At 37.3% G+C, this 25,225-nt stretch overlaps 1 protein-coding gene across 4 annotated transcripts in view; it reads right to left on the bottom strand.

The window, feature by feature from the left end:
• Window positions 1-286: 286 nt before the first annotated feature.
• MSRB3 (methionine sulfoxide reductase B3) overlaps window positions 287-25,225 on the bottom strand; it is an 80,361-nt gene continuing 55,422 nt past the window's right edge. For all 4 annotated transcript variants that reach the window (XM_060777512.2, XM_060777511.2, XM_060777514.2 and 1 more), the window contains exons 6-7: window positions 10,715-10,812; window positions 287-3,514 (exon numbers count right to left, since the gene is read on the bottom strand). In XM_060777512.2, the coding sequence (XP_060633495.2) occupies window positions 3,350-3,514; window positions 10,715-10,812 (263 nt within the window). In that variant the 3' untranslated portion in view covers window positions 287-3,349. The remainder of the gene's footprint in view (window positions 3,515-10,714; window positions 10,813-25,225) is intronic.

Raw genomic sequence — 25,225 nt, 5'->3', positions numbered from 1 at the left:
TTTTGTCTTATATCTGATATAACAGGTAGTGCTTTTATTTAGTTTTAGTTGTTAAGTCATAATTTGTTTTTATATGTTGGGTTGCCAAATTTTGTTTCTATTGGTGTATTGTTGTGTTCAGGCATTGATTGTTTGCCTTTTATGTTTGGAATCTGCTTTGAGTCTCTCTGGGGAGATAGGAAGGAATATAAAGAAAGTTTTATTATTATTGAAGTACAAACAGATAAGGGTGGTGTAGTGGGCGGCTGGAACAGAAAACTGTGGAACAAAAGCCCAGAGAGTGAAATGTATTTATAAATTATATTTATTATATATCTGTGTACAGCAAATATATTAAAAGATATCTCCATTGAAAAAGTCAGCACTGATATCTTCAAAGCAAAGAACAATTCAGAGGAAAAGTTCAAATATTTAAAATAGTATATCCTGTATGCTAAAATAATCTTTTTTTAAAAAACAACAACCTTTTCTCTTTCTTTAAATAACATTTGTGATGCACAGCAGATCTTTTGCAAATCCTCAACAGACAATTATAAAGTATAGATCTCTATTTCTATATAAATTTGCATTCAGTAGTTTTGTGCACCCATTAAATACAAAGAACAGAAAAACTTCCCAGCTATAGATTGTGTTCAACTTCAACTATCCCTTGTGAAGGCCATAAACAAAGTGACCTTTATTTGGGTTTTGTAACACCAGTCCTTTTAGCATCCTCTATTGGCATTCACAGAGAAAAACACTGCCCAGTATTGCAGCTGAGAGAAAGAACAATGGCTTTCCATTGTCAATAGTGTTACACTTCCATTGATCATATATACCTAGCCATTCTGACTCAGTTCACTGCATTCCAGATCGTGCAAGTATAAATCTACCGATGGGCAGCTGACACCATTCCTCATTGAAGTTTGAGTCATATATTTCTTTAATGGAAGACAGAAATACACTGAAACTTGATACTACAGTGATTCTTTACTACAACTGTGATCTGAAAAGCAAACTGCGTGCATATCCCACATTTTCGCTTATGTTGCACATTAGAGATTTATGTCTTAAAATGTGACTGGAGATAACTCAGTTTTTTTTCCCAAGAGGCAAAGAATAAGAACAGTCCTTCTGGAAAAATAACGATAAAGATAAAGATAAAAAAAGCAATAATGATATGACACATAAATTGCTTTGCCTTTATGTACTAAAGACTGTTCAAATGATAAGAGTAATGGCATGCATAATTGTTTTCTTATGTATATGACTGCATTCTGAAATCCTACATCTGTCTATTCTTCAACTATATTTGTTATTTATTAGCATATAGGTTTTTTTGTCCCATTGAGCTGTAAGGCATAAAAGGCAGTAATTGTATGTACTGCAAAGGGTGCCAACGTTAAATATTTCAGGTATTACATAATACCATGGTGCTAGGCTTTTGCAAAATGCATCTGTTCCAATCATGTACACTACTGAAAGGCAATGCAGAAAGCAATTGCGCCATTCTTGTAAAAAAGCAAATTGAGCCCTCAAACGTAAGCAGCAATTTCTTGAAAAACAAATTAAACAAAATTATAACATCATTATAGGCACATGAACTAATATGCTGCACAATGTTCAGTAAATGATATATTCTCTGTATATGTTTATGTGTGTAGGTATGGATAGGATTGTTCCTCGTTGAATATCTTTTTATTGCTTTGATTGTCTCTCTTTGTTCCAGAAACTATATTCGGATATCTACTACACCTGTACACATGTTGGAGCTGAAAGCAAATATGAGCTCAGAGATGTGTTCAGGTAGCACACTAATAAAAATTTGTACTTGAGCAGGCACATTTGTTTCACTACTCATGCTATTGAAAGATGGAAATATCATCTTTCCAAACATTTTAAGGGGGACTACAGGAAGGTTTGTACTTCTCTAACGAAGTACAGTAATCTCTCCACATTAACTGGAGGTAGGGGAGAAGGACCTCCACAATAGTGGGAAAACTGCAAATAAAAAACTGCTTTTTAAAATATATATATGAAAGAACACCTTTCTAGGAATCTCTAGATCCTCCAGTGCAACTCTTTGATCAACTTCTGTAAGATCGCATGGGAGGTCCTACACATATCTAAATAAATATTTTCTTTAGAAATCCTCCAGTGTGACATCTGCCAGAAATTGACCAGAGTCACGCTGGAAAACCTGGAGATAACATATAGCAAATTAATAATCAAATCTGTAAAAGTCAAAGCTGCAAATGTGGAGGTCAAGCTGTATGAACTGGGAGAGGACAAAGGTTGCACTACTTGTTTATTTCCACAAAAAGGCAGCGCCTAGAAAAGTTACATTTTGGATTACAACTCCGAGAATCAATTTCAGGGTTTTGAGAGTTTAGTTCAAAATTAATGTCTAAGACACAATCAACAGACTGTTCTTATGAAAGTTTTTTTTGCTCCTCAGTGATTATTTTGCAGGATCTTCATTAGGAACGTATGCTAGAACAATTATTTAGGGCTATCACTTGAGGCATAGATCACTCCTCTAAAGATTATCGTGTCTCTCTCCACCTTTGTCTAAATTCTGATTGCAACTTAAGATGTTCTAACAGGCTGCGCTAGTTGTTTATTTCCACCAACAAAGGCAGAAAAGGACAAATTTCTGCTATGTCCAATACCAGTGAGAGCTTTATTTTCATTTAGATCAAGTGGTCCTCAACCTGTGGGTCCTCAGGTGTTTTGGCCTACAACTCTCAGAAATCCCAACCAGTTTAGCAGCTGTAAGGATTTCTGGGAGTTGAAGGCCAAAATATCTGGGGACCCACAGGTTGAGAACCATTGATTTAGATTAATGTGGGGAAGCAGATTACACATAGTTAACAGTAAGTGCACTCTCTGAATTTTGATAGAAACCTGAGCCATGGGATAGGTTCGATACAACAACCGATCCACAAATCTCCACTATGGGAGAGTATGATAGTTACTGATAGATGGTTGGCTGCCCAAGTCTTGTAAATCAGAACAAGATATCAGAATTCTGTTGCATATTATAATTCGACTTTGACAGAAATGAACTGTCATCTTCTCCCCTGCAATAAAAAAGAGTTATATTCAAGCCTACAATAACCAAGCAGTATAATGGTAATAACTCGTACTGCCAAAGCCCTTCTTGCTAAGGGATTACCCAAAGCACAGACATAAACAATTATCCAGGTATAATTATATAACAAAATACATTGGCACACAAGGCCTCATCTTAGTACAGAAAAACATTGCTAGTACAGAATATCTTTTTTTAAAGATAGAAGGCAATTTAGGATAACATTCTTTATAAGTCATGTAGGGACGCCAGCTGTCTGTAGTATATCCTTTCCTGCTACAGCTCTGTCTTGTCTGGTTGAGCAGAAGTAGAGCTAGTGCTTCCTTCAGCAGCAAGGTTATTGTCTGTAGGCTCAAAAGACAATGAAGCTGAATTTATGCAATATCGTTTGCCCGTTGGACGAGGCCCGTCATCAAAAATATGTCCAAGGTGAGCACCACACTGAAATAAAAAAAAGCAAACATTGTATTTATTTATCATTTATGAAAACAACAAAAGGTGGATGAACATTGGTGACTTTTTATTCGATTTTTCTTTATGCCTCTCAATTTTGCCACAGCTGCACAGTTGCAGCATTATCAAAAGACCTTCGTCCACTTCACAATTACCAGGACAGCAGCAAAAGGAAATTATTGCACAAAGAGGACGGAAGAACAATAGTAATATTAGATTAATTTATAGTTTTTTACCATCAATAAAAATAATCTCCTGCATCCATAGAAAAATCCTGCAGGGCCTTTGGACATCAGTAGCAAAAGATAATTATATTCCCTGTAGTAACCTATGGATTCAAGAGCTGGACCATAAGGAAGGCTGAGCGAAGGAAGATAGACGCCTTTGAATTGTGGTGTTGAAGGAAAATGCTGAGAGTGCCTTGGACTGCAAGAAGATCAAACCAGTCCATACTTCAGGAAATAAAGCCTGACTGCTCACTGGAGGGAAGGTTATTAGAGGCAAAGATGAAGTATGTTGGCTACATAATGAGAAGACGGGAAAGCTTGGAGAAGAGAATGATGCTGGGAAAAATGAAAGGAAAAGGGAAGAGGGGATGACAAAGGGAAAGATGGATGGATGTTATCCTTGAAGTGACTGGCTTGACCTTGAAGGAGCTGGGGGTGGCAACGGCTGACAGGGAGCTCTGGTGTGGGTTGGTCCATGAGGTCACAAACAGTCAGAAGTGACTGAACGAATAACAATAACAAGCAAAGGACAATTGTGAGCCTAATTCAAAATACTGATAATACAGCAAAATTGTTGATAACTGGCACTGGAATTACATAAAAAAAATCTTCATGTGTGTTTGCGTGGAATTCCAGAAATTCCCTATTCTGTATTGGGAACAAGAAGCTTGTAAGTAAACTATCTGTACAGCATTTTGTTGTAGAAATTAAGAGTTGAAAAAGTTATTCTGATATCCAGGGGTAAAACAATGGGTCGTAGAAAAGTTGAGTTTTTCTTTAAAAAATACTGTAAAACTGTCTCCTTGGTGTCAGCCTTATTAATTCTAATAAAGCTTGATCTAAATGTTTTAGATCCTTCACAACTTTGTATTCCCTACATTTCTAGTCAATGCAGAATTTTGGAAATTTGACGATATCCAATTTACACAGACTAGACAAAAAAGTGAATGTTAAAGCTACGGAGGGGGCAATGTTGGCATAGTGAATCCTGTATTTTCTCAGCAGTGAATCATGAAGATACAGAAGGGTGTTTTTTAAAGTTATGCTATGCTCATGAGAGTTGATGTCAGGAGACTGTAAAGATGATTCAGTAGACTCATATATTATTTCCCCCTGTATGCAGAGCCCCAGAGCTGAATCATATGCAAGAATTCTAGGTTTTGGGAGAGGTATTTAGAATTCCTTGCCAAAGTGCTCGAACGCCTCACCAAACAAAAGTCATCCCTTATCCAGAGTTCCAAAATTGTCCACATGGTTGGCTGAGTTAGTGATAAATTTACTTTTTAATGGTTCAATGTACTCAAACTTTGTTTCAGGCACAAATACCGTAGTATTAAAATATTTTATAAAATTACCACCAGGCTATATGTATAAGGTGTACGTGAAACAAATTAATTTCATGTTTAGATGTGGGTCCCTTTTCCGCGATATCTCATTATGTACATATATGCAAATACAGATATTCCAAAATCACGAAGAAAGCAATTCCCTAATCCAAAGCACTTCTTATCTCAAGTCTTTGAGATAAGAAATATTCAACCTGTATAAACCTGAAGGACACAAAAGACAATGGATTCCCACAACCACAAAAAGCACAAATCCACTACAAGTTGTGGTACACAAAACACAAAGGTAAAAATATTCTTTCAGCTAATATAATGCAATATTGAACAAATAACAATTGTATATAGTGTGGCATACAGCAGTATATAATGAATTGCAAACTGTGGTTTACATATTGATTATACAACCGTAGCAAAAAGAGTCTTTCTTGGTGTAAAGCCAACTTCTCTATAGGGCATGCAGTCTCTTACTCTAGAGAAGGATACTCTTGAGTGAGGTTTTCAGTTTCTTGTAGGAAGATACCCACACTTCTCTTGAGGGCATAAAATCCCTTACTTTAGAGTTACTCTTGAGTAAGTTTTGAGTTTCTTGTACAAAGATATCCACGACCCGTTTCGACTAAAGTCTTCCTCAGGTGGAGAATTGTAGAGAGTAATGAAGTGGACATCAAGTTCATCACAATAACAATGCTTCCTCAGATGAAACAGTGGATCTACAGGGAATATACACAAGTGGACACAGCCTTGGCTGCTAGAAGTGGATTCACACTTCCAATGCAAAAGGATCCCAGAAGATTAAACCTTGACCTAACTCAGATGTGAGAACTTTATGGCCCCACAGCTGTAGTTGAACTGCAACTCCCAACATTCATCACCATTAGCTACATTTGCTAGGACCTGTAGTTCAACAAAATCAGGAAGGCCTCACAATTCTCACCTCTGGACTAAATCCTGTTGCTGATCCCAATTAGATTAGACTCATTGAAACAAGGGCTTTTAATTCAGGGTTGATTTATTATTTAGCTATTAATTCAATGCCTATGTTTAGACTATCAACTAGATTTAGGACAGGATGGAAAGGTTGTAGCCATCCAGATGTTATTGGACTTCAAGTAGCAGTTTCTCTCTCTCTCTCTCTTGATCATGCTAGCAGAGGCTCATAGTTCAAAAACATCTGGAAGTCCACACAATTGCAATCTCTGATTTAGGCAACTAACAGGCAGTGATTATCACCTGCAGCAAGTAGAAGTAATAGGAGTCATAGCATATCACTGCTGAATTCAAGTAGCACCCAAAGGATTGAGCAGATTTGTAGAAATTTCAGCACAGAATAAAGTACATTTCACTTGATGCTGAACTAACAACTCCATCCCCATTTGCTATACCATGATAAAGCTAAAAGATGGTCTAGCAAATGGGGCTATACCATTTCTGCATATGAGTTCTGAGCTCATATTCAGAAACTTGAGTTCAGACTGCATATTTCACAAGCTCTGAACTCAGTTTACCATGTGCCAGTTTGGTCTTGTGCATTAGCTGAATGACCACAATACACAGACTTCACCGTTCTTGAGTTCCTACCTATAATTAAACTAAAGCCATTGCTATGACTTGAAGAAAGCTCAAGGCAAATAGTGACCAGTAACTTGGGATGCTCTGATGTTGTAGAATTAATGCAGTTTGACACCACTCTAAATGCCATTATTCAATGTTGTGGAATCATGGTTACTATACTTTTATAAGCTCTTTAGCTTTTCCTGCCAAAGAATGTTGGTGCCCTACCAACTACAAATTTCAGTGTTACCCAAACTTTGGTCCTTTAGATTTTTTTCAGTTCTCAGAAGCCCCAGCCAGCTTGGCCAGAAATCAGGAAGTCCAAAAGATTTGAAGGACCAAAGTTTAGAAACCATTACTTTACATCAGGTTGTAGGCTGTTAGGAATTGTGGGAGTTGATGTCCAAAACACCTGGAGGGCTGAAGTTTGCCCATGCCTGGTATTGATGTACCCTTAGGTCATGGTCCATCAATATGCAACATATTGTTTTTGTATGATTACACAATGTTTTTGGCTTCTATGGGTATATAATAAAAACCACAGTTAACCTGCTAGGGAAAGAAGCCTCAAACAGGAAAGGAAAAAATGAGACGGAATGTGCAACCAATTTAATGTTATTCCTTAAATGTACTTCAAATTAACAAATCACAAATATCTAACATTGCACATACTTGCACTGTGATGTAGTTGCAATAAACTATGAAAGCTGTTTTGCAGATGATATCTATGATTTTTTTGTTTTTTACAGTAAGGTAATTTTCTTCTCAGGCACTTATGTGTTCCATAAACCAATGGCATTTCAAAGAGAGGACTGCATTTGAACAAAACAGATGCTAGAGTGATTTTATGGAAAGACTGCTTAATTTTTCACCTGCTGCATGTTTTTTTAAAAAAAATGGAAGAAGAGGATCGTGTTCTCTGTTTAACAAAGAAAAACTGGTGCTGCAATTCCTGTCAGTAATGAAACTATTGTATTTTTGCAGCTGGCTACATGATCCCTGTTGTTAGATCTATGGAGACAGGAGGAAATGACTGCATGATGAATGTATTCTGTGGCGTGTTAGCACCTTGCCACAGGAGGACACAGAAAGCACATATATTGGTGCAGTCTCATCAAAATCAATAGTCTACACAACTGGAAGACGTTTCTAAATTGCAGCCTGTAAAATATGTAGTTGTGTGTGTGTCCAGGATCATATATTATTGTTGAACTCCATTATTGCCCTCCAGCAAAGGATCACCGCCATAAGCTGGACAGCATAAAAACACTGCAAGCAAGAAAACCTGTGATTCTACCAGTTAGATAATATTAAGACTGTTTTATATCATTGTCTACAGTGCTGCATGCTTTTCATAGAAAAGAATGGTCTAAATTCAAGTGCTACTCAAACACGAGTAAATCTGTTGAATCAATTGTTGATTTTCCACTCAATGAATTTAAATCTACGGGTGTACAGGAGGTCCTTGGTGTCCACTGGATTTAGTTCTACGACCCTCCATAGATACCAAAATCTATGGGTGCTCAAGTCCCATTATGTTGTTTATTCGTTCAGTCGCTTCCAACTCTTTGTGACCTCATGGACCAGCCCACACCAGAGCCTCCTGTTGGCCGTGGCCACCCCCAACTCCTTCAAAGTCAAGCAAGTCACTTCAAGAATACCATCCATCCATCTTGCCCTTGGTCTGCCCATCTTCCTTTTTCCTTCCTTTTCCCTCCCCTTTTATATAATGGCATTGTAAAATTGTGTCCTTTACATAAAATGTCAAAATTAAAGTTTGCTTATTTGGATTTTCCCCCCAAATACTTTTGAGCTGTGGTTGCTTGAATGCAGAACCTGTGAATAAGGAGGGTCGACTGTATTCTAAGTGGGAGCAGTAATTGGTTTTAGGATCTCTTTTTTGTAAAATACAAAATTTTACAGTTGTGAAACTGGCTAATATTTTGCTATGCTGTATTATGCTAAGACAATTAGAAGAAGTCTGAAGCTTACAACAGCTTCTCCAAATAGGGCAAATATGCTTTAAGAATGTGTTGTTTATTTATTATTTATTTACTGTATTAATATACCGCCTTTCTCACCCCTGGGGGGACTCAGGGTGGTTTACAACATACTAATGGGGGGGGGGGGAATCAGTGCCAACATACAATACACAAAGAAATAATACTTACTACATATAACTATGAACTTAAAGTCAGTTAAAACCATTAAACATAATTTATTAATTTAGTTCTCGGAATTTTAAAATATATACAAACAATGTTTATATTGCCCCATTATATTTTATTTTAAATTCTCAGTACAAACTACAATACCTTGTTCCTACCTTGTTCTTCTTTTCTCTTTTCTGTCTTTTATTTTTAAGTGTTACAGTACATCAATAAAATAACACTTTATTTCTGTCATTTTCAAATCAATCACAAAATTTGTCCCTGATTTACCAAAAAAAAAAAAAAAACCCTCCTTGGAAAAGCCTAGTGCAGAGCCAAGAAATAGATTATAGAAACAATTCACAAAGAACACAATGAGTGGATGGCAAAGTGACAACAACTGGCAAACTCTAGCAAAACTCAAAAAGCTATACAGGCAGTCCCCAAGTTACAAACATCCGACTTACAAATGACTCATAGTTAAGAACAGGGGTGAGACAACAGGAAGTGAGTTAAATCTACCCCTAGGATAGGAAATTCACTCCTGAAATAGTTGTCATGGGAAAGAGGTGTCTCCACTGAAACTGTGTCTTATCTGTCTGTAACACACTGTTCCTTTCCCCCTACTGCCTTACCAAGCCTTATTGTCTTTTCTAGTGAGTCATGTCTTCTCATGATATGGCCAAATTGGAAAAAGGTCTTCATCTACACTCACCATCCCTCAAAGAGAGGACACTTTAAAACAATCACCAATACATTAAACTATAAAAATATTAACAGCAATTAAAACAATTTGTACAATTTGTGATATTTCGTAATCTCCAGCAACACTTCTCCTGTCTTCTTGGATGATTCCATGGATGTTTGAGATCCTTCAATAGTTTAACATCCTTTTTCATCTGTTGTTCCGCTGCTTTTATTTTTAAATTTGTGTATTATCATTACTAAATTGTAAACTGCCTTAAGACCATCTAACATGAAAAGAATTATCATAAATTAAAGAAACAAAAAGCTAATGATATCTAGATTGGTTCTCCCAATCTGTTCAACTAGAAAGATTAACTGAAAAAGACTACACAGTTTATAACATAATCCCACACACATACAAATAGGGAGCACACCAGTCTGTTCAGAGTTCCTTTATCTCCGTTCTGTGCCAGATTCTCAGCCACATACACTGGTCTAAAACAAAAACCCAAAGAGCAGGCTTGGGTTTTGATAAAAAAAAAACAAAACAAAACTGGTGCATCCCCAACGGATGAAACTGGCGGCAAATTACTCAGGCATTTCCACTAACTGACAGGTCAACAACCCATCTTCCGTGATAAGTGAGGACTGAGCCATTAATGCCACAGAAGGCTGGTGATGACAATAGATGAAAGGAATGAGACAGATAACGAAAAACTGACAATGTCTGGTATGATTATTCACTTGGTTATTTTGGCAGATGGGACTCAGAGATGACCAAACAGATAGCCTGGGAATAGCTACCACACTTTTGTCAGTATTGCTCCTTGGCAATGCATAGCGATAGAATCAGTACACATGTAGTCAGTCCAATGTTCCCAACATCCATCTAAACTATTTGCATTTAGACTTAAGAGAGCAGAGTTCAGAGGTGAACCTTGAAAAGATGCCATCACGGAAGACAATTTCTGAGCCTCTGATTCCAGCCATTTATGTATGCTCTGTTAAATAATGCTTGCCACAGAGAACAACACAGATTCTCATTAGCACTTTGACTTTAGCTTATACCCACCAGCTGTCATGCCTGTGACCCAACACGCAACCCTAATTAGTGCATCTAGTAACGAAAGGTTTGTAACTCCTTAGATGTGGAGAGAAAAACTGTGGCCACTGGTACAATTTCTGTAACCTTTAACATTAGAATGGCCTTTTTGTCTCTAAACTGACCTGACTGCAGCTTGTCTCAACCCTGTGCATCCCGAAAGAGTAGTCATCAGTGAATGTAATTTTGTCAGAGGCAATAACATCATAGAAGGAGGGCCAACCTGAAAAAGAAAAGAAATTAACATGTGAGTGCTTTTTGTCTGTCTCAGACAGGACTCCGAAAACCGGAATTGCAAATGGGTCTGTCAGAGATCTAACATGCTTTGGTTGATAACTTTTCTTGGATTTGCAAGGCAAAGAAGTATGCTTTCAAACTATAAAAATATTTTTCTTTCCTGCTTAAAATAATAATAATAGAGTCCTATGTAACCTGAAAGTGTAAAAACCTACACCAGCATACTAACACGTTTCACCCAACAGAATCATTTCTGAATTTAATCAGTCTTGAAAAACTCTGAACATAAAAGAAGTGAAAGGGTTCCCAGAAAAATGATGTCTTACCATGGAATAAATTAAGGCATTTTAACATTAAGCAGGCCCAAACAGAGCACGATTTGCCTGCCCACAGATTTCATCTCTCTATGTTTGTGAGTGTAGACCCCCATTCCCAAGTTGGCTTCCAGTTGAAAATTGCACTATATACAGAAAAGAAAATGGGAAAGCAGCAGGCAGGAAAGATGCATCATTCTGACATTTTGCTTCTTGTGTGGAAATATCTAAGTCCAGCACGATCCCAGAAAAAGCCAATTAGAAACTTTAGCCCTTCTCTGCTAACAGAGATGATAGTACACCAAGGTTCTTCTGTTAAATCTCCAAACAGAAACACTTTCTATAGACCTCACAACATTGGCCAGAATCTGGAATTTGCCTCCTGCAGTCTCCTGTGCACCCAAAGAGCCCAGTGCTGGAAAACCCTCTGGAGCAAGGTTTATGCACCAGGAGGGAGAAAAATATTATTAATACTATATAATAATAATAATAATAATAATAATAATAATAATAATAATAATATAATTTCATTTCTTACCCGCCTCTCCTTGTGGCTTGAGGCAGGTTACAACATAGCTAAAACACATAATCATTATATATAAAAAACAGTAGAGTCTTGTTTATCCAACATAAACAGCCGGCAGAACATTGGATAAGCAAAAATGTTGGATAATAAGGAGGGATTAAGAAAAAGTCTATTAAACATCAAATTACATTATGATTTTACAAATTAAGCACCAAAACACCATATTTCACAACAAATTGACAGAAAAGGCAATTCAATACATGGTAATGTTATGTAGTAATTACTGTATTTACGAATTTAGCACCAAAACATTGCAATGTATTGAAACAGCTGTGGGTCCGGGTGGGGGGCAGACTGCATTGGATAATACAGAATGTTGGATGAGCAAAGGTTGGACAAGTGAGACTCTACTGTTTCTAAAAAATGCATATATTACAATATATAGAACAATGATTAAATTATAACAGACACAAAACATGAGCTGAAAATTCATGATTAAAACTGGCTAGGAAGGCCTGCCAGAAGAGATAGGTCTCCAGATGTATTTTAAATTCCAACAGCTCATTCAGCTGTTGGAGTTTTTCCAGCAGGTCGTTCCACGGTCTTGGAGTGGCCAATGAAAAGGTCCTCTGGGTGTCAGTTGGGTTTTGGCAGGCTGGAGTAGACACATTCCTGATTGCATTTGATCAGATAGGGAAGTACACTATTTGGGGGGGGGGGGGACATGATGCTCCTGTTTGTGAACAACTACCTAGTGGGTTGATAATAATGTAGTCTGTGCTCATTCAGAGGAAGACATACAAGCCACTTTAAAAACCTTTGCAGAAGAAAAGTTTGGCCTCTCAGTGAACATCAAGAAAACCAAAGTGCCCTACCAGCAGGCAACAACCAATCCCTCTGCAATGCCAGAAATAAAGTTTAGTAGTGTAGCACTAGGAAATATTGACAATTTCTGCTACCAAGGCAGACACCTTTCCACAAAAGTTGATATCAGTGCCGAAATACAATAATGTCTGAGCTCTGCAAGAGCGGCATTTTTTAAAGTGAAACAGAGAGTGTTTGAGGATTGGGACATTCATAGGGATATCAAGATGCATCAAGAAGACACTTCAGCTCCAGGATTACCTGCATTCTAGTTTCTCTCTTTCCAATAGCTTATAAAGCTATTGTCCTTCCAATTCTATTGCACGCTTATGAAACATTGACCATCTACAAATGTTATTCTCAACATCTGGAAAAATTCCATCAGTATTTCTTCTGAAAAGTCTTGCAAATCTTTTGGGTAGAAAAACATCAGCATTCTGGAAAAAGCAAAGTCTGCCAGAATTGAGACAATGGTCCTCCGCCATCAACTTTACTAGACTGGACACATTGTTTGAATGTCCAATCACTGTCTCCCAAAACAGTTACTTTACTCTCAGCTCACGAACAGAAAACAAAATGTCGGTGGACAGCAAAAGAGATTTAAAGATGGGATTGAAGCTAACCTTAAAAATTGTAGCATAGACACTGAGAACTGGGAAGCCCTGGCCCTCAACTATCCTAACTGGAGACCAGCTGCTACCAACAGTGCTATGAATTTTTAAAAGGCACAAATAGAGGGTGAAAGAGAGAAATATGCCAAGAAGAAAGTGCGTCAAGCAAACCTTTGTTGGGACTGTCCTCATTGTGAAAGACCATGTGGATCCAAAATAGTCACTTATGGACCCACCAGCAAGACTCTACCCTTGGAAGACAATCACACTTGGCCACTAGTGATCACCTGTGATGAGTTCTCTTTCTAAATTCATAGTATTTCAAAACCGTTCTAAACATTGTGTGGTTGCCTGCTAGTTGGACATCCCCAGTTTCCTTACGAATGCTTCAAGCCCCTATTAAAAGTGGCATTTTTTCTTTATTTGCAAAGCAATTTTTTCTTTATTTACGAAGCCATTCAAGATAGACTGACTTGTAACTTTATCTGTGACTGTATCAGATTTCTCAGTAAGGCTATTTATGCGAGGGGGAAAAAGCCACAATGAAAAATAGTGACGTAATTTCAAAATGGCATGTGTTTATAAAGAAAATGCCTTAGTTTCCATCAAAACACAGATCTACATAATTCAGTATTCTACTTTCCATGGTTTAGTGATTTATTCAGTTAGTGTAATGCTGGAGCTCAAGGCAGCATACCCATGAATTCCTGTCCAAGGATACTTAATCTGCAGTGTATTCTGCAAGGAAGGTCAGGTTAAGAGAAAAATGTCTAGCCCAAGGTCAAACAGTTAGATTCACGGGTTGCTGTGAGTTTTCAGAGTTGTATGGCCATGTTCCAGAAGCATTCTGGCCTGTATGGCCATGTTGCTTCTGGAACATGGCCAAACAGCCCACAAAACTTACAACAAATCAGTGATTCCGGCCATGAAAGCCTTCGACAACACAGTTAGTTTCATGTCTTAGTGGGGATTGGAACCCTGATCTCCCAAAACCTTGTCCAATACTCTGACCAAGTGCCTACAGGAAGTTCACAGGACAAACATGTAGAGATTGTGCCTGCTGCTGTCTCTCAACAACAGCTTGATATTTAAGCTCCTGCAACTTCTTGGTGGTGCAATTGCAATATTTCCAGTATATCCCACCATATGCAAATGAAGAGAAGCAAAGCTGGTACTGCTATTGTTCATGGAAGGTTTTGAGACTATAGCATCCTGCCATTCACTCATCCATTAAATTCATGTCCTCCGTAAAGCTGACAAGTAGCAAAGAAAACAACAAGGGAAACAAAGAGGAAGAAAACAGCACAGAAGAGTAGACAGCATCTATACAAGCCATGGAGGTCATTGACCTGCTAGATATGTTGACCTCTTCTCCTGCCCAATTATTAAGGTCATTTTTAAAGCTTCTTTCCTGGATGCTGCTGCCCGCAATGGTGTGATGGGAGGTTATCAGTTAAAAAAACATTCTCGGCAGTTTGTCCCCTCCTCCAATCTATGGGATGCCTTTCAAGAAAGGTTTCCCTGGGATCTTCATTTAGTAGAATTTAGAAGCCAGGCTAAAACCTTTCCCCTATCAACAGGCATTCAGTTCTTGATTATTTTTTACCTTTGATTTTACAATCTACCTGTATATACTCGAGTGCAAGCCAACCCGAATATAAGCCAAGGCACCTAATTATACCACCAACCCCCCCCCCCCAAAAAAAAAAAAAACCCTGGAGAAATATATTGACTCGAGTATAAGCCAATGGTGGGAAATGCAAAATAAATTTCAAAATAAAAATAGATACCAATAAAATTACATTAATTGAGGCATCAGTAAATGTTTTTGAATATTTACATAAAACTGCAATTTAAGATAAGACTGTCCAACTCTGATTAAACCATTATTCTAACCTTCTTCGATGTAAATGTGCTTACGTATCCTTCCAATAACAATAAAGAGAGTAAAATAATAAATGTAATAAAAACAATAATAATAGAGTAAAATACTGTAATGGAAAAGCAATAGTAATAGTAATAGTAATAGTAGAGTAAAATAATAAATGTAATAATAATAAATAGAGTAAAATAATGTAAATGTAATAAAAATAATAGAGTAAAATAATTTAAATGTAATAAGAACAATAATAGAGTAATATAATAAATGTAATAATAATAATAGCAGAGTAAAATAATGCACATGTAGTAATAATAATACTAAATAGAGTAAAATAATAAATGTAATAATAATAATAATAATAATAATAATAACAACAGAATAAAATAATAAATAACTTTGACTTGAGTATAAGGGGGTGAGTAAGATTCAGCCTTTAAAAAAGTCTGAAAAACTCGGCTTATACTGAAGTATATATGGTAGGTTTTATTAAATCAGGTCTTAACATTCTATTTTACATATTTTAATGATTCACCTTCTCTGGTTAGATGGTAAAATAAGTTATTTCACTGATTTAAAAAACATACTAAACTGCTGATTTCTACTTGAGCAATATATAGATATTTTAGGCAGACAGACAGATGAATAACATATAAACATAGGAAAAAGGACAGGAAGAGATGAGAAGATCAAAATATTCTGAGATACTGGTAATGGAGGAAGGTGTAACATAGGATTGAAAACAATCTCACTTGACCATGGAAACCTACTGGGTGAACATGGGCAAGTTATACTCTCTTAAGTTAACCTCAGAGAAAGGCAACAGCAACCCACTTCTGAACAAATCTTGCTGAGAAAACCCCATGATAGGGATGTCTTAGGATTGGCTGTAAGTCAGAAACATGGTGAAAGCACGCAATATTCATAAAGATTTATTATATTACTTAAATTTTGTGTATGATACAGAACTGCTTTAAAGCTGGTTCTGACTTTCCATCAGAAAAACTGTAAGTTCCCTCCTTAAGCCTGAACACAGGATAAGACAGGATGTCTTTCTTCAGGTTAACACAATATGTCTTTGCTTTTGAAATTCCTGCTTCATAGTAAGTAGAGTATTAATCTTTTGTCTTTTCATCTCCTAGTCTTTATGGTAATGGCATGAGAATTCATGCTATTGTCATAAATCATATCTCTGTGTTGTAATGTCTTGTGCTTTAAATAGTGTTCATTCTTTGAACTGAAGCCCATAGGAAATAAATGCCTGCTATTAGAAATAATCACTTCCATCATCTCAGATATAATTTTAAAAGCAAGGTGAGTGCTCATCTGTCAGCTCCAGCTTCTCTTACGGGCCCACAGGATGGTGAAACATCCAGGCGTCCCCTGGGCAACGTCCTTGCAGATAGCCAGTTCTCTCACATCAGAAGCAACTTGCAGTTTCTCAAGTTGCTCATGACACACGCAAAAATGAGCATAATGTAATTTGGCAAGGCACAAACACTCTGGGGAGGGCTAAAGACCATGTAAAACTACAACACCCATGAATTAATGCAGTTTTAACTTGAGCCATGCAAGTTAAAACTGCATTAATTCTACAGTGTAGATGCATCCCAATAAATTAATTAATTCAGGTATTGATTTGTGTGTCACTTTAGCCCACAGGGGTTAGCCCTACATGTTAACTGACACATAATTTAAGATGAGGGTGGAAAACTAGTGGATTTTCAAATGTTTGGATTCAAATGTTTGGATGATGGATCATTTGTGGGGATTACATTACATTAAATCTATTAAAACTAACACATTAATTAGCCAACCCAAATACTCTATGAATACCTAAACATTTATGGCATTTTTCAACCAATGTGGACGCAGTTCAAATTTGGAAAGGAAATGATAGCTTGGAGAACAGCATGAGATGGCTGATCAGAGAAAGTAGCTTTTTCCTAAGAGCTGTACTTGAAGAAAAACATCCTAACTAAATGCTAATTGTATTTTTCAACCTCAAATAAGTAAATCCCCCTTTCCCACAAAACTCTATTCCAGTAAAAAAGAAAGAAAAAACAATGCAGATTGCATTTGCTTCCTAATGAATGAGAAAAGAGATCTTAGAAAAATATGTGTGCCAGAATGCATTTCTTAAGCATATTTCTCAGTAAGACAATGCTTGTTTCACAATTCAATTATGAGGGTTATCAGGAAAGTAAGGTTACAAGGCATGTAGCTCTCGTGGGGAACTTTTATGGGAGAAGTTGGTATCACTGTCGTGTAGCGGGAAGCCAGTGGAAGCAAACAAGCAGTGCCAGTCATCAGCAGCTCATCAACTGGCGTTGTGGTGAAGGTTAGAGATGAGAGTCCTCATTCTGTTTCCCTCCAAGTGCGAAGTTCACACTGTAATGTGCTACCTAGATGCTAAGGGCATGAACGCCACTGTGATTCATCGCAAAATCGTTTGTTTATGGAGAGGATGAAATGTCAATACAGCACATGACAAAATAGATACGGAATATATTGTGAGACCATGAAGAAACTTTGCAGAGCAAACAAACATCACGGGGTGCTGACGGCAGAAGGCTGTCTCCTTCATGACAATGTGTGTCCGCACACCGCTCCTGCAACACAAGAGTTGTTGCCTTCATTTGGTTGAGATGTTTTAAGCCACCCCTTTCACAGCCCCGATCTCACACCCAGTGATTATCATCTGTTCACTAAATTGAAGAAACACCTTAGTGGAAAACACTTTTCCAATGACGACGAGGTGAAAATCGAAGAGGCAAACTGGCTGAAAAGGCGGAGGGAAACTTCTATGACACAGGCATAAAACTCATCAAAAACTCATCCCACGGATGACAAAATGTATTGAACTGAATGGTGATTATGTGGAAAAATAATGTAACACCTATGCTACCATCCATGTAAGTTTTATTAAAATACTAGCCGTCCCCTGCCACACATTGCTGTAGCCCGGTCTGTGTATATGTGTTTTGTGTGTATATATGTGGTTTTGTGCATGCGTTGTAATGTATTTTTTTCATTTTTGGCTTTTAAAGTGTCTTCTGCTATGTTTTTCAGTGTTTTATGAGTGATGGTCACTCGTTGGCCTGATAAGTGTATTGTGTCCAAATTTAGTGCCAATTCCTTCAGTGGTTTTTGAGTTATGTTAATTCCACAAATGAACATTACATTTTTATTTGTATAGATATTCATTATTTGTATTTTATTTTAAAAAAATTGTAACCTTATTTTTCAGATAACCCTCGTAGCTGATCATTTAAAATGTGAGATTTACATGCGGTTTTCCTAAAAAGTGAAACTGACAAGAGTAACTAGGGCACCACTGAAGACTGAAAATACATTAATGGTTATAGAACACAGTAACTTGTACAAAACTATTACTTTTAGTTGCTTTAATAAACCAACACAAAATTATTTAATATGTACAAGCGCTGGTGTTAGGAGCACCCAACACAATTGTACTTTCCCCCAAAAATCGTAATTTCTATTCAAAGAGATGATCCAGTTGAAGAGGGAAAATTTCTTACCAATTAAGACCCTGCCATTAATTATGTGCTCTTATAGTCTCGGCTAAATAAAACAATTGGACCTGTTTCATTCCTGCTAAAGCATTATTCCCCTCTCACTTCCCATCTATCTCTTCTTGAAATCTTGTCTTACTGTAAATCACAGGGAATGTTTTTGAAAACAGATCTTCGGTTGTAGATCTTCAGCATCAAAGGATCTGAATGGCATTGTGCAGAAGTGTAACCCTAAGCTATAATTTTGAAGTGCCATTTAAAAATCTTTCAAATAGTTTAGTGACCTAGTAACCTCCATCCAAAAGCACTGAATGTTGAATAATATTTTTGTTGCTCTCCAACCAAAAGCAGTTCAATAAAACATATAGCACATGCTGCTTCTTTCTTTATTTTTATATAAATTACTAGCTCCGGGATGTTATAAAATCGCAGTTTGTATATTCAAAGTTCTCCACATTAAAATACTGTCTTCAGGAAGTTATTTAAATCTTAGACAAGATTGTTCTGTCAACTGGGCATTAAACTATCAATGCAGTAGAACAACAACGTAGTTAAATACATGAAAATGAGTACAAATACATTATCTAGGAATGCATGGAATAATCACAAATTCTCTCATCCTCAACAAGACAGGGTATCTCAACATGCTGAGCCAACTTGTCAAAAAACTGCCTGTTCCTGCACTAGAGTGAAAAGCCGAACACTTATTTTTTTATAAAAGGAAATAATATTGTTTGGTTAAATACATGTTTATAGTATTTCTTAGTGGCCCAATGAGTTAAAACCTTGTGCCGGCAGGACTGCTGACCAAAGGTCGGCGGTTCAAATTCGGTGAGCAGGGTGAGCTCCCGTCTGTCAGCTCCAGCTTCTCATGTGGGGACATGAGAGAAGCCTCCTACGGGATGATAAAAACATCAAATATCCGGGGGTCCCCTGGGCAACGTCCTTGCAGATGGCCAATTCTCTCACACCAGAGACTTGCAGTTTCTCAAGTCACTCCTGACATGAAAAAAAAATAGTATTTTCATTCAAAAAAAGGCTTATGCCCAAGGTTGTCCCTTCAGATGAGATTCTATTAATCTATGAAAACAAGGAGGATCTATGAAAACAATCTATGAAAACAAGGAGGAGGGTGGTTTAAGCCACCCCTCTCACAGCCCTGATCTCGCACCCAGTGACTATCATCTAACAGATCTTATAATTTATTGTTAGATTCCTGTTTTGCTTGCATAAGGTCCTGGCTTTTTGGACTTGTTTTGTATGTGTTTTATTGATTTTATTGAAAAGAGGGAATGAAAATTGCTTTGAGCTAAAGAAAAGTAAGTGGTGAGTTTTTAAAAGCTGGAAAACAGTGTTACTCCAGCAATAGAAATATGTAAGCTAAATAAAATACATCGGCTTAAAGAATTCCTTCAGCAAATCTTAGGGAAAGTTTATATGTATATATAGATATAGATATAGATATGTGTGTGTGAGAGAGAAAGACAAAACCGAGTCAATAATACAATGGGTAATGATGATACATACTGATCACAGTACCTTTGATTCTTTTTTAAGTAGTGTCTTTTAGCTTCTGCATTATTAGAAGCCCAGTATGGTAACGCAGTTTGAGTATAATTTGACTAGGAATTGATTTTGAATACTCATAGGGCTATGAAAACCCAATAGGCAAGTCCCATTCTTTCAGCCTCATAAGCAAACCCCCCTTTGAACACATCTTTCAACAAAAAACAAAAACAAAAACAAACACCTGTGATGGGTTTGCCTTAAATTGGAAATGACTTGAAGGCACACAACAACAGCAACAATAAGCCTCTAAGTCATCACAGTCTAACCATTACTTATGAAGCTTGGTTTTGGGGGTTTTTTTAAGTGTGTTGTTGTCATGTCTCTTCAATTCAACTCTGAGTCCCCTTTGGGGTGAGAAGGGCAGCATATAAATGTCGTAAATAAAATAAATAAACTCTGACTATAATCATCTTATTTTAGGGTTAGCATGATAAGATACAGAGCCGGTGTAACGCAATAGGTTAAACCCTTGTGCTGGCTAAACTGCTGTCCTGAAGGTCAGCGGTTTGAATCCACGAGAAGAGGTGGTCTCCTGTCTGTCAGCTCCAGCTTCCCATGCAGGGACATGAGAGAAGCTTCCCACAGGATGGTAAACATCCGGGCATCCTCTGGGTAACGTCCTTGCAGATGGTCAATTCTCTCACACCAGAAGCGACTTGCAGTTTCTCAAGTCACCACCTTCCAACTTCTTTACTCTTAGGCTGAAACACTGTGAAAATAGTTTAAATGATACCCTCCTTGCTATTCATTCTTAAACAGCTTTCAGCTGGTCTTTGAGGGCTAACTGTTTGAGTGGGAATTGTCTTTCCTGTCCTATGTTTGTTGTTGCTTTTAATGGTTATGCTTTGATCTGGTTTTAATCCTAATTGAATTTTATTTTAAAACTATTTAAAACAATTGTATTTGTTTTAACCTTTATAAGCCACCTTGAGTTCCAGACTGGGGGGAAAGTAGGACAACAGCAACAAATTCTCCAAGATCACCCAATGGGTTTCCATGTCTGAACTGGGATTTGAACCCAGGTTTCCTACAATCTTAGTCTAATACTAAAATCAGGACACCACTTTTGTAAGTGGCTACCCAAAACTGACAATAGCAAAGAGAAAATAATGATTTATGCCAGGCATGGACAAACTTCAGCCCTCCAGGTGTTTTGGGGTTCAACTCCCACAATTCCTAACTGCTGGAAGTTTGCCCATGCCTGATCTATGCAATCAAGTTACATAATGGAACTTAAGTAGAAACAGGCAGACAGAGTTATGGCCAGCAAACTGTGATTCAGAAGACAACTATTATGATGGGACTAAGTGCTACTTCACATCAAAAAAGGTGGACAATTTCAGAACAATATACCAAAAACCAGGCCCGTAGCCAGGATTTCGTTTCGGGGGGGGGGGGGCTGAATTTTTTTCAGGGGGGGTTTCGGGGGGGCTGAGTTTCGGGGGGGGGGGCTGAGTCTGAGTGAAAGAGGGTCTAGCCTAGCAAACCTTTTGTATCATTACCCCAATACCCCCATGCATATGGGATATATTGAGTATGGTGATCAGATCATGATATGAATAAACATAACATAACATAAATAATGCACCAATAAGGCCTTTTCGCGAACCACCATGAAAATTTCGGGGGGGGGCTGAAGCCCCCCGAGCCCCCCCCCCCCGGCTACATGCCTGCCAAAAACAGTTCTGGCCCTGATTATCTGTCTGAATGTATCTCTCCTTATGAACCATCTAGGAATTTAAGATCTTCTGGGGAGGTCCTGCTCTCTGTCCCGCCTTCTTCACAGGTTCTGTTGGCGGGGACAAGAGATAGGGCCTTCTCAGTGGTGTCCCCTCGGCTGTGGAACACCCTCCCTAGGGACATTAGATCGGCCCCACCCTCTTAATATTTCGTAAAAAAGTCAAATCTTGGCTTTGTGAGCAAACTTTCTCAAATGCAGTGTAGCAGATAACTTCTTGATCTCGGAACGACTGGAAAATTGTGATCGGATAACGATTTTGGTATTGTGATGCGAAGGATTTATGCTTTTATTGATTTTACTGTTTATGTAATTTTATGTATGTTATATGCTTTTAGCTGTTTTTATATTATTATGGCATTAAATTGTGCCATTTTGTAAACCGTCCTGAGTCACCCTTGGGCTGAGAAGGGCAGTATAGAAATATAGTAAATAAATAAATAAATAAAAAGACCCAATAACAGAAAAAGAAGAGATAGCCCTTTCTTCCTTTCTGATTGTGAAAACGGAAACACAACTGCATATGTAAGATACTGCTATTCTCGTTTTACTACCTAAAATTGAAGAAAAATAAGATATAAAATATTTCTCTGATGGTAGTCTCTTGTGATGTTAGAACATAAGATACCAGTGTCTAAAACAGAATTATCATCACATAGTGCTAATGTTGAATCCCCATAGGTGACCAATGCAATGATCAGCATATTTTCATATGAAGGACTCAACAAAAATTAGAAATAGGAACAATGCACAAAGCAATGTATATAGCCCAACGACGACAGAAAACTAAAAATAGTGAGTATGGAGCTGTTTTTATCTCCTGCCAACAAAATACAATTCTAAATGAAAGCCAGTGAAGATGCGATTAAAAGACTGATGTTTAATGTCTGTGTTTCTGTCTCCACCTGCTGATAGGGAGAGCAAATCCATTTGTTCAGGCTGATATATTATGTTTAATATACCAGAGCTGCTGAGCTTCAAAACACAGAACATTATCAATAATGGCTAAATTTCAGATTTTGAGCTTTTTTTAAAAAATAACCATGGGAAATAATAAGAAAAAGTTGTATTTGTCCATAACTCTTTTCTCTGGTTCTTCTATCTCAGTCTACAGCAGCCTGAGAAATTGACAACAGCTAACAAAGTTTATAGCCACAAATATAGACTTCAATACAGACCTAAAAGTAATTTGTGGTTTGAAATCTTTCAATTTGACACACCTGGACATACTGCATAAAATGTATATGTATTGTAAAAGGTCACTGAAAAATGCATTAATATTTAAAACAAGCACAAGCACAACAAGCAAATGCATACAAAAGTGGATTCACATGAAGTAGCTATAGAAATATAGTGGTCCTTGGTATGAGCTGGAGTTTTGTTTCAGGAACTCCTAAGGAAACCCAAATCAGTGGATGGTCAAGTCCCACAATATACAATGGTACAGTCAAATGATACCATATATCATTAGGTTCTCAACGTTCCTAATGCCGCGACCCCTTAGTACAGTTCCTCATGTTGTGGTGAACCCCAACCATAAAATTATTTTTGTTGCTACTTCACAACTGTAATTTTGCTACCATTATGGATCGTAATGTAAATATCTGATATTCAGGATGTATTTTTATTCACTGGACAAAATATGGCACAAATACTTGATATGCCCTAATTTGAATACCGGTGGGGTTGGGAGGGATTGATTTTGTTATCTAGGAGTTGTAGTTGCTGGGATTTATAGTTCACCTACAATCAAAGAACATTCTGAACTCCACCAACGATGGAACTGAACCAAATATTGTGTTTTCTGATGGTTTTTAGTGACCTTTCTGACACCTTCCTCATGACACCCCCCCCCCCCCCCGGATTCCCAATTCCCGGGTTGAGAAACACTGCTGTATATAAAAAGGCCAAACTAAGACTTGCTTTTTAGATTTTTTTCTTATTTTTGGGGAGGTGGATGAATCTATGGATTCAGAATCCAAGGATACAGGAGAACAACTGTATACATGAACACCCATGCTTGACCATGATAACCTCATGATTCTATATGGGGAATAAATGATTATAATGTTTATATGTTTTAATGTTCACTTTAACTCTAATTTTAAATTTTAACTTAAATGTATTTAATTGTCTATTGTTTAAAGACATCAAATAGTTGCCATATGTAAAACCTCTTTGAGTCCCCTTCGGGGTAGAGAAAGGCGGCATATAAATAGAGTAAATAAATAAATAATCTATTTCTTTGCAGCCTAAATGGATTATGTGTGACTACAGCATGTAGAAACATTTCTTCTTCCTCCTCCTTTTCCTCTTCTGGACTAAACATATCTTTTTCAAAGTTCTGGAAGACCATGAAATGCAAAGGAAAATGCAGGAAGTTTGTGTCATTTCTATCAGAACTCAAACAAAGAGAATGTTAAGAGCAATATTATGGCAAAGGTACACAGTTCTGCATGGCTTCTGAAACACAGGCCTGCTACTATGCTTTAAATTTCCTGATCTTCTCTGATAGTTCCAAGGAAACTAATTCTCACAAGTCTCTGCCACAATGAAAAGGCTAATAAGCTCAATCTGACCCTCTTCATATCTTTTGTGTCGACCTTCTGCTTTCTCCTCCATCAAATAATTCCTGCTCTGAAATTCTTGCCTTTTCTTCAACTCCAGTCCATATGTTTTCCATATCGCATCCTTTCTCCATCTGTACATCTCTTAACACCTGAAATATCAGCATACAGGGTGGAAAATCTACTTTGGTCTTTAAAAAAGTACACATACTTCTCCAAAAAGTCCACTAATATTTTCCTTCCTCTTATCATCCTATCCATTCCACTTGTAAACTGGTATGCAGACTTTGGAGTTAGCCCAGATTCACTTTTCCTTTCTTACGTATATCCAGTCCTAGTGTTATACCAAATACACAAAATGTTGTCACTTAGTTTTCATTGCAAATTTGATCTTTCTCTGTGGACCTCTTGTGAACACTTTTTTCAGTGTTTTGGTGCATTTTATCTACATTAATTTTATTGCATCTCTAATGCCTAATTGCACCTAACTTTGCACTTAGTTCAGAAACATTCTCTCTTCTTTACACCAGAATGAGTTTCTCTCTCACTGCCATCTTCAACTGGATAGATATATATACATTTATCAGATGGGAATGTTTTGTGCTTCAAAGGGAAAAGCTAAGCCTTATCGACCCTATTTTATTAGTCTCACTCAGTTTATGGTCGGGGGAGGAGGATCTCTTTGTATCGACACATACTTCTTATACTATCATGGCCTAAAACATACTCTGTGATGTGATCACAATAATGTTATGACCTTTTTCCTGCATATGATTTATCATCTGTCACCTGAAG

Source organism: Anolis sagrei, chromosome 5 (assembly GCF_037176765.1).
Source record: "Anolis sagrei isolate rAnoSag1 chromosome 5, rAnoSag1.mat, whole genome shotgun sequence".
NCBI lineage: Eukaryota > Metazoa > Chordata > Lepidosauria > Squamata > Dactyloidae > Anolis > Anolis sagrei.
Note: the sequence above shows the minus strand (reverse complement) of the source record. Positions and strands in the feature narration are given on the sequence as shown.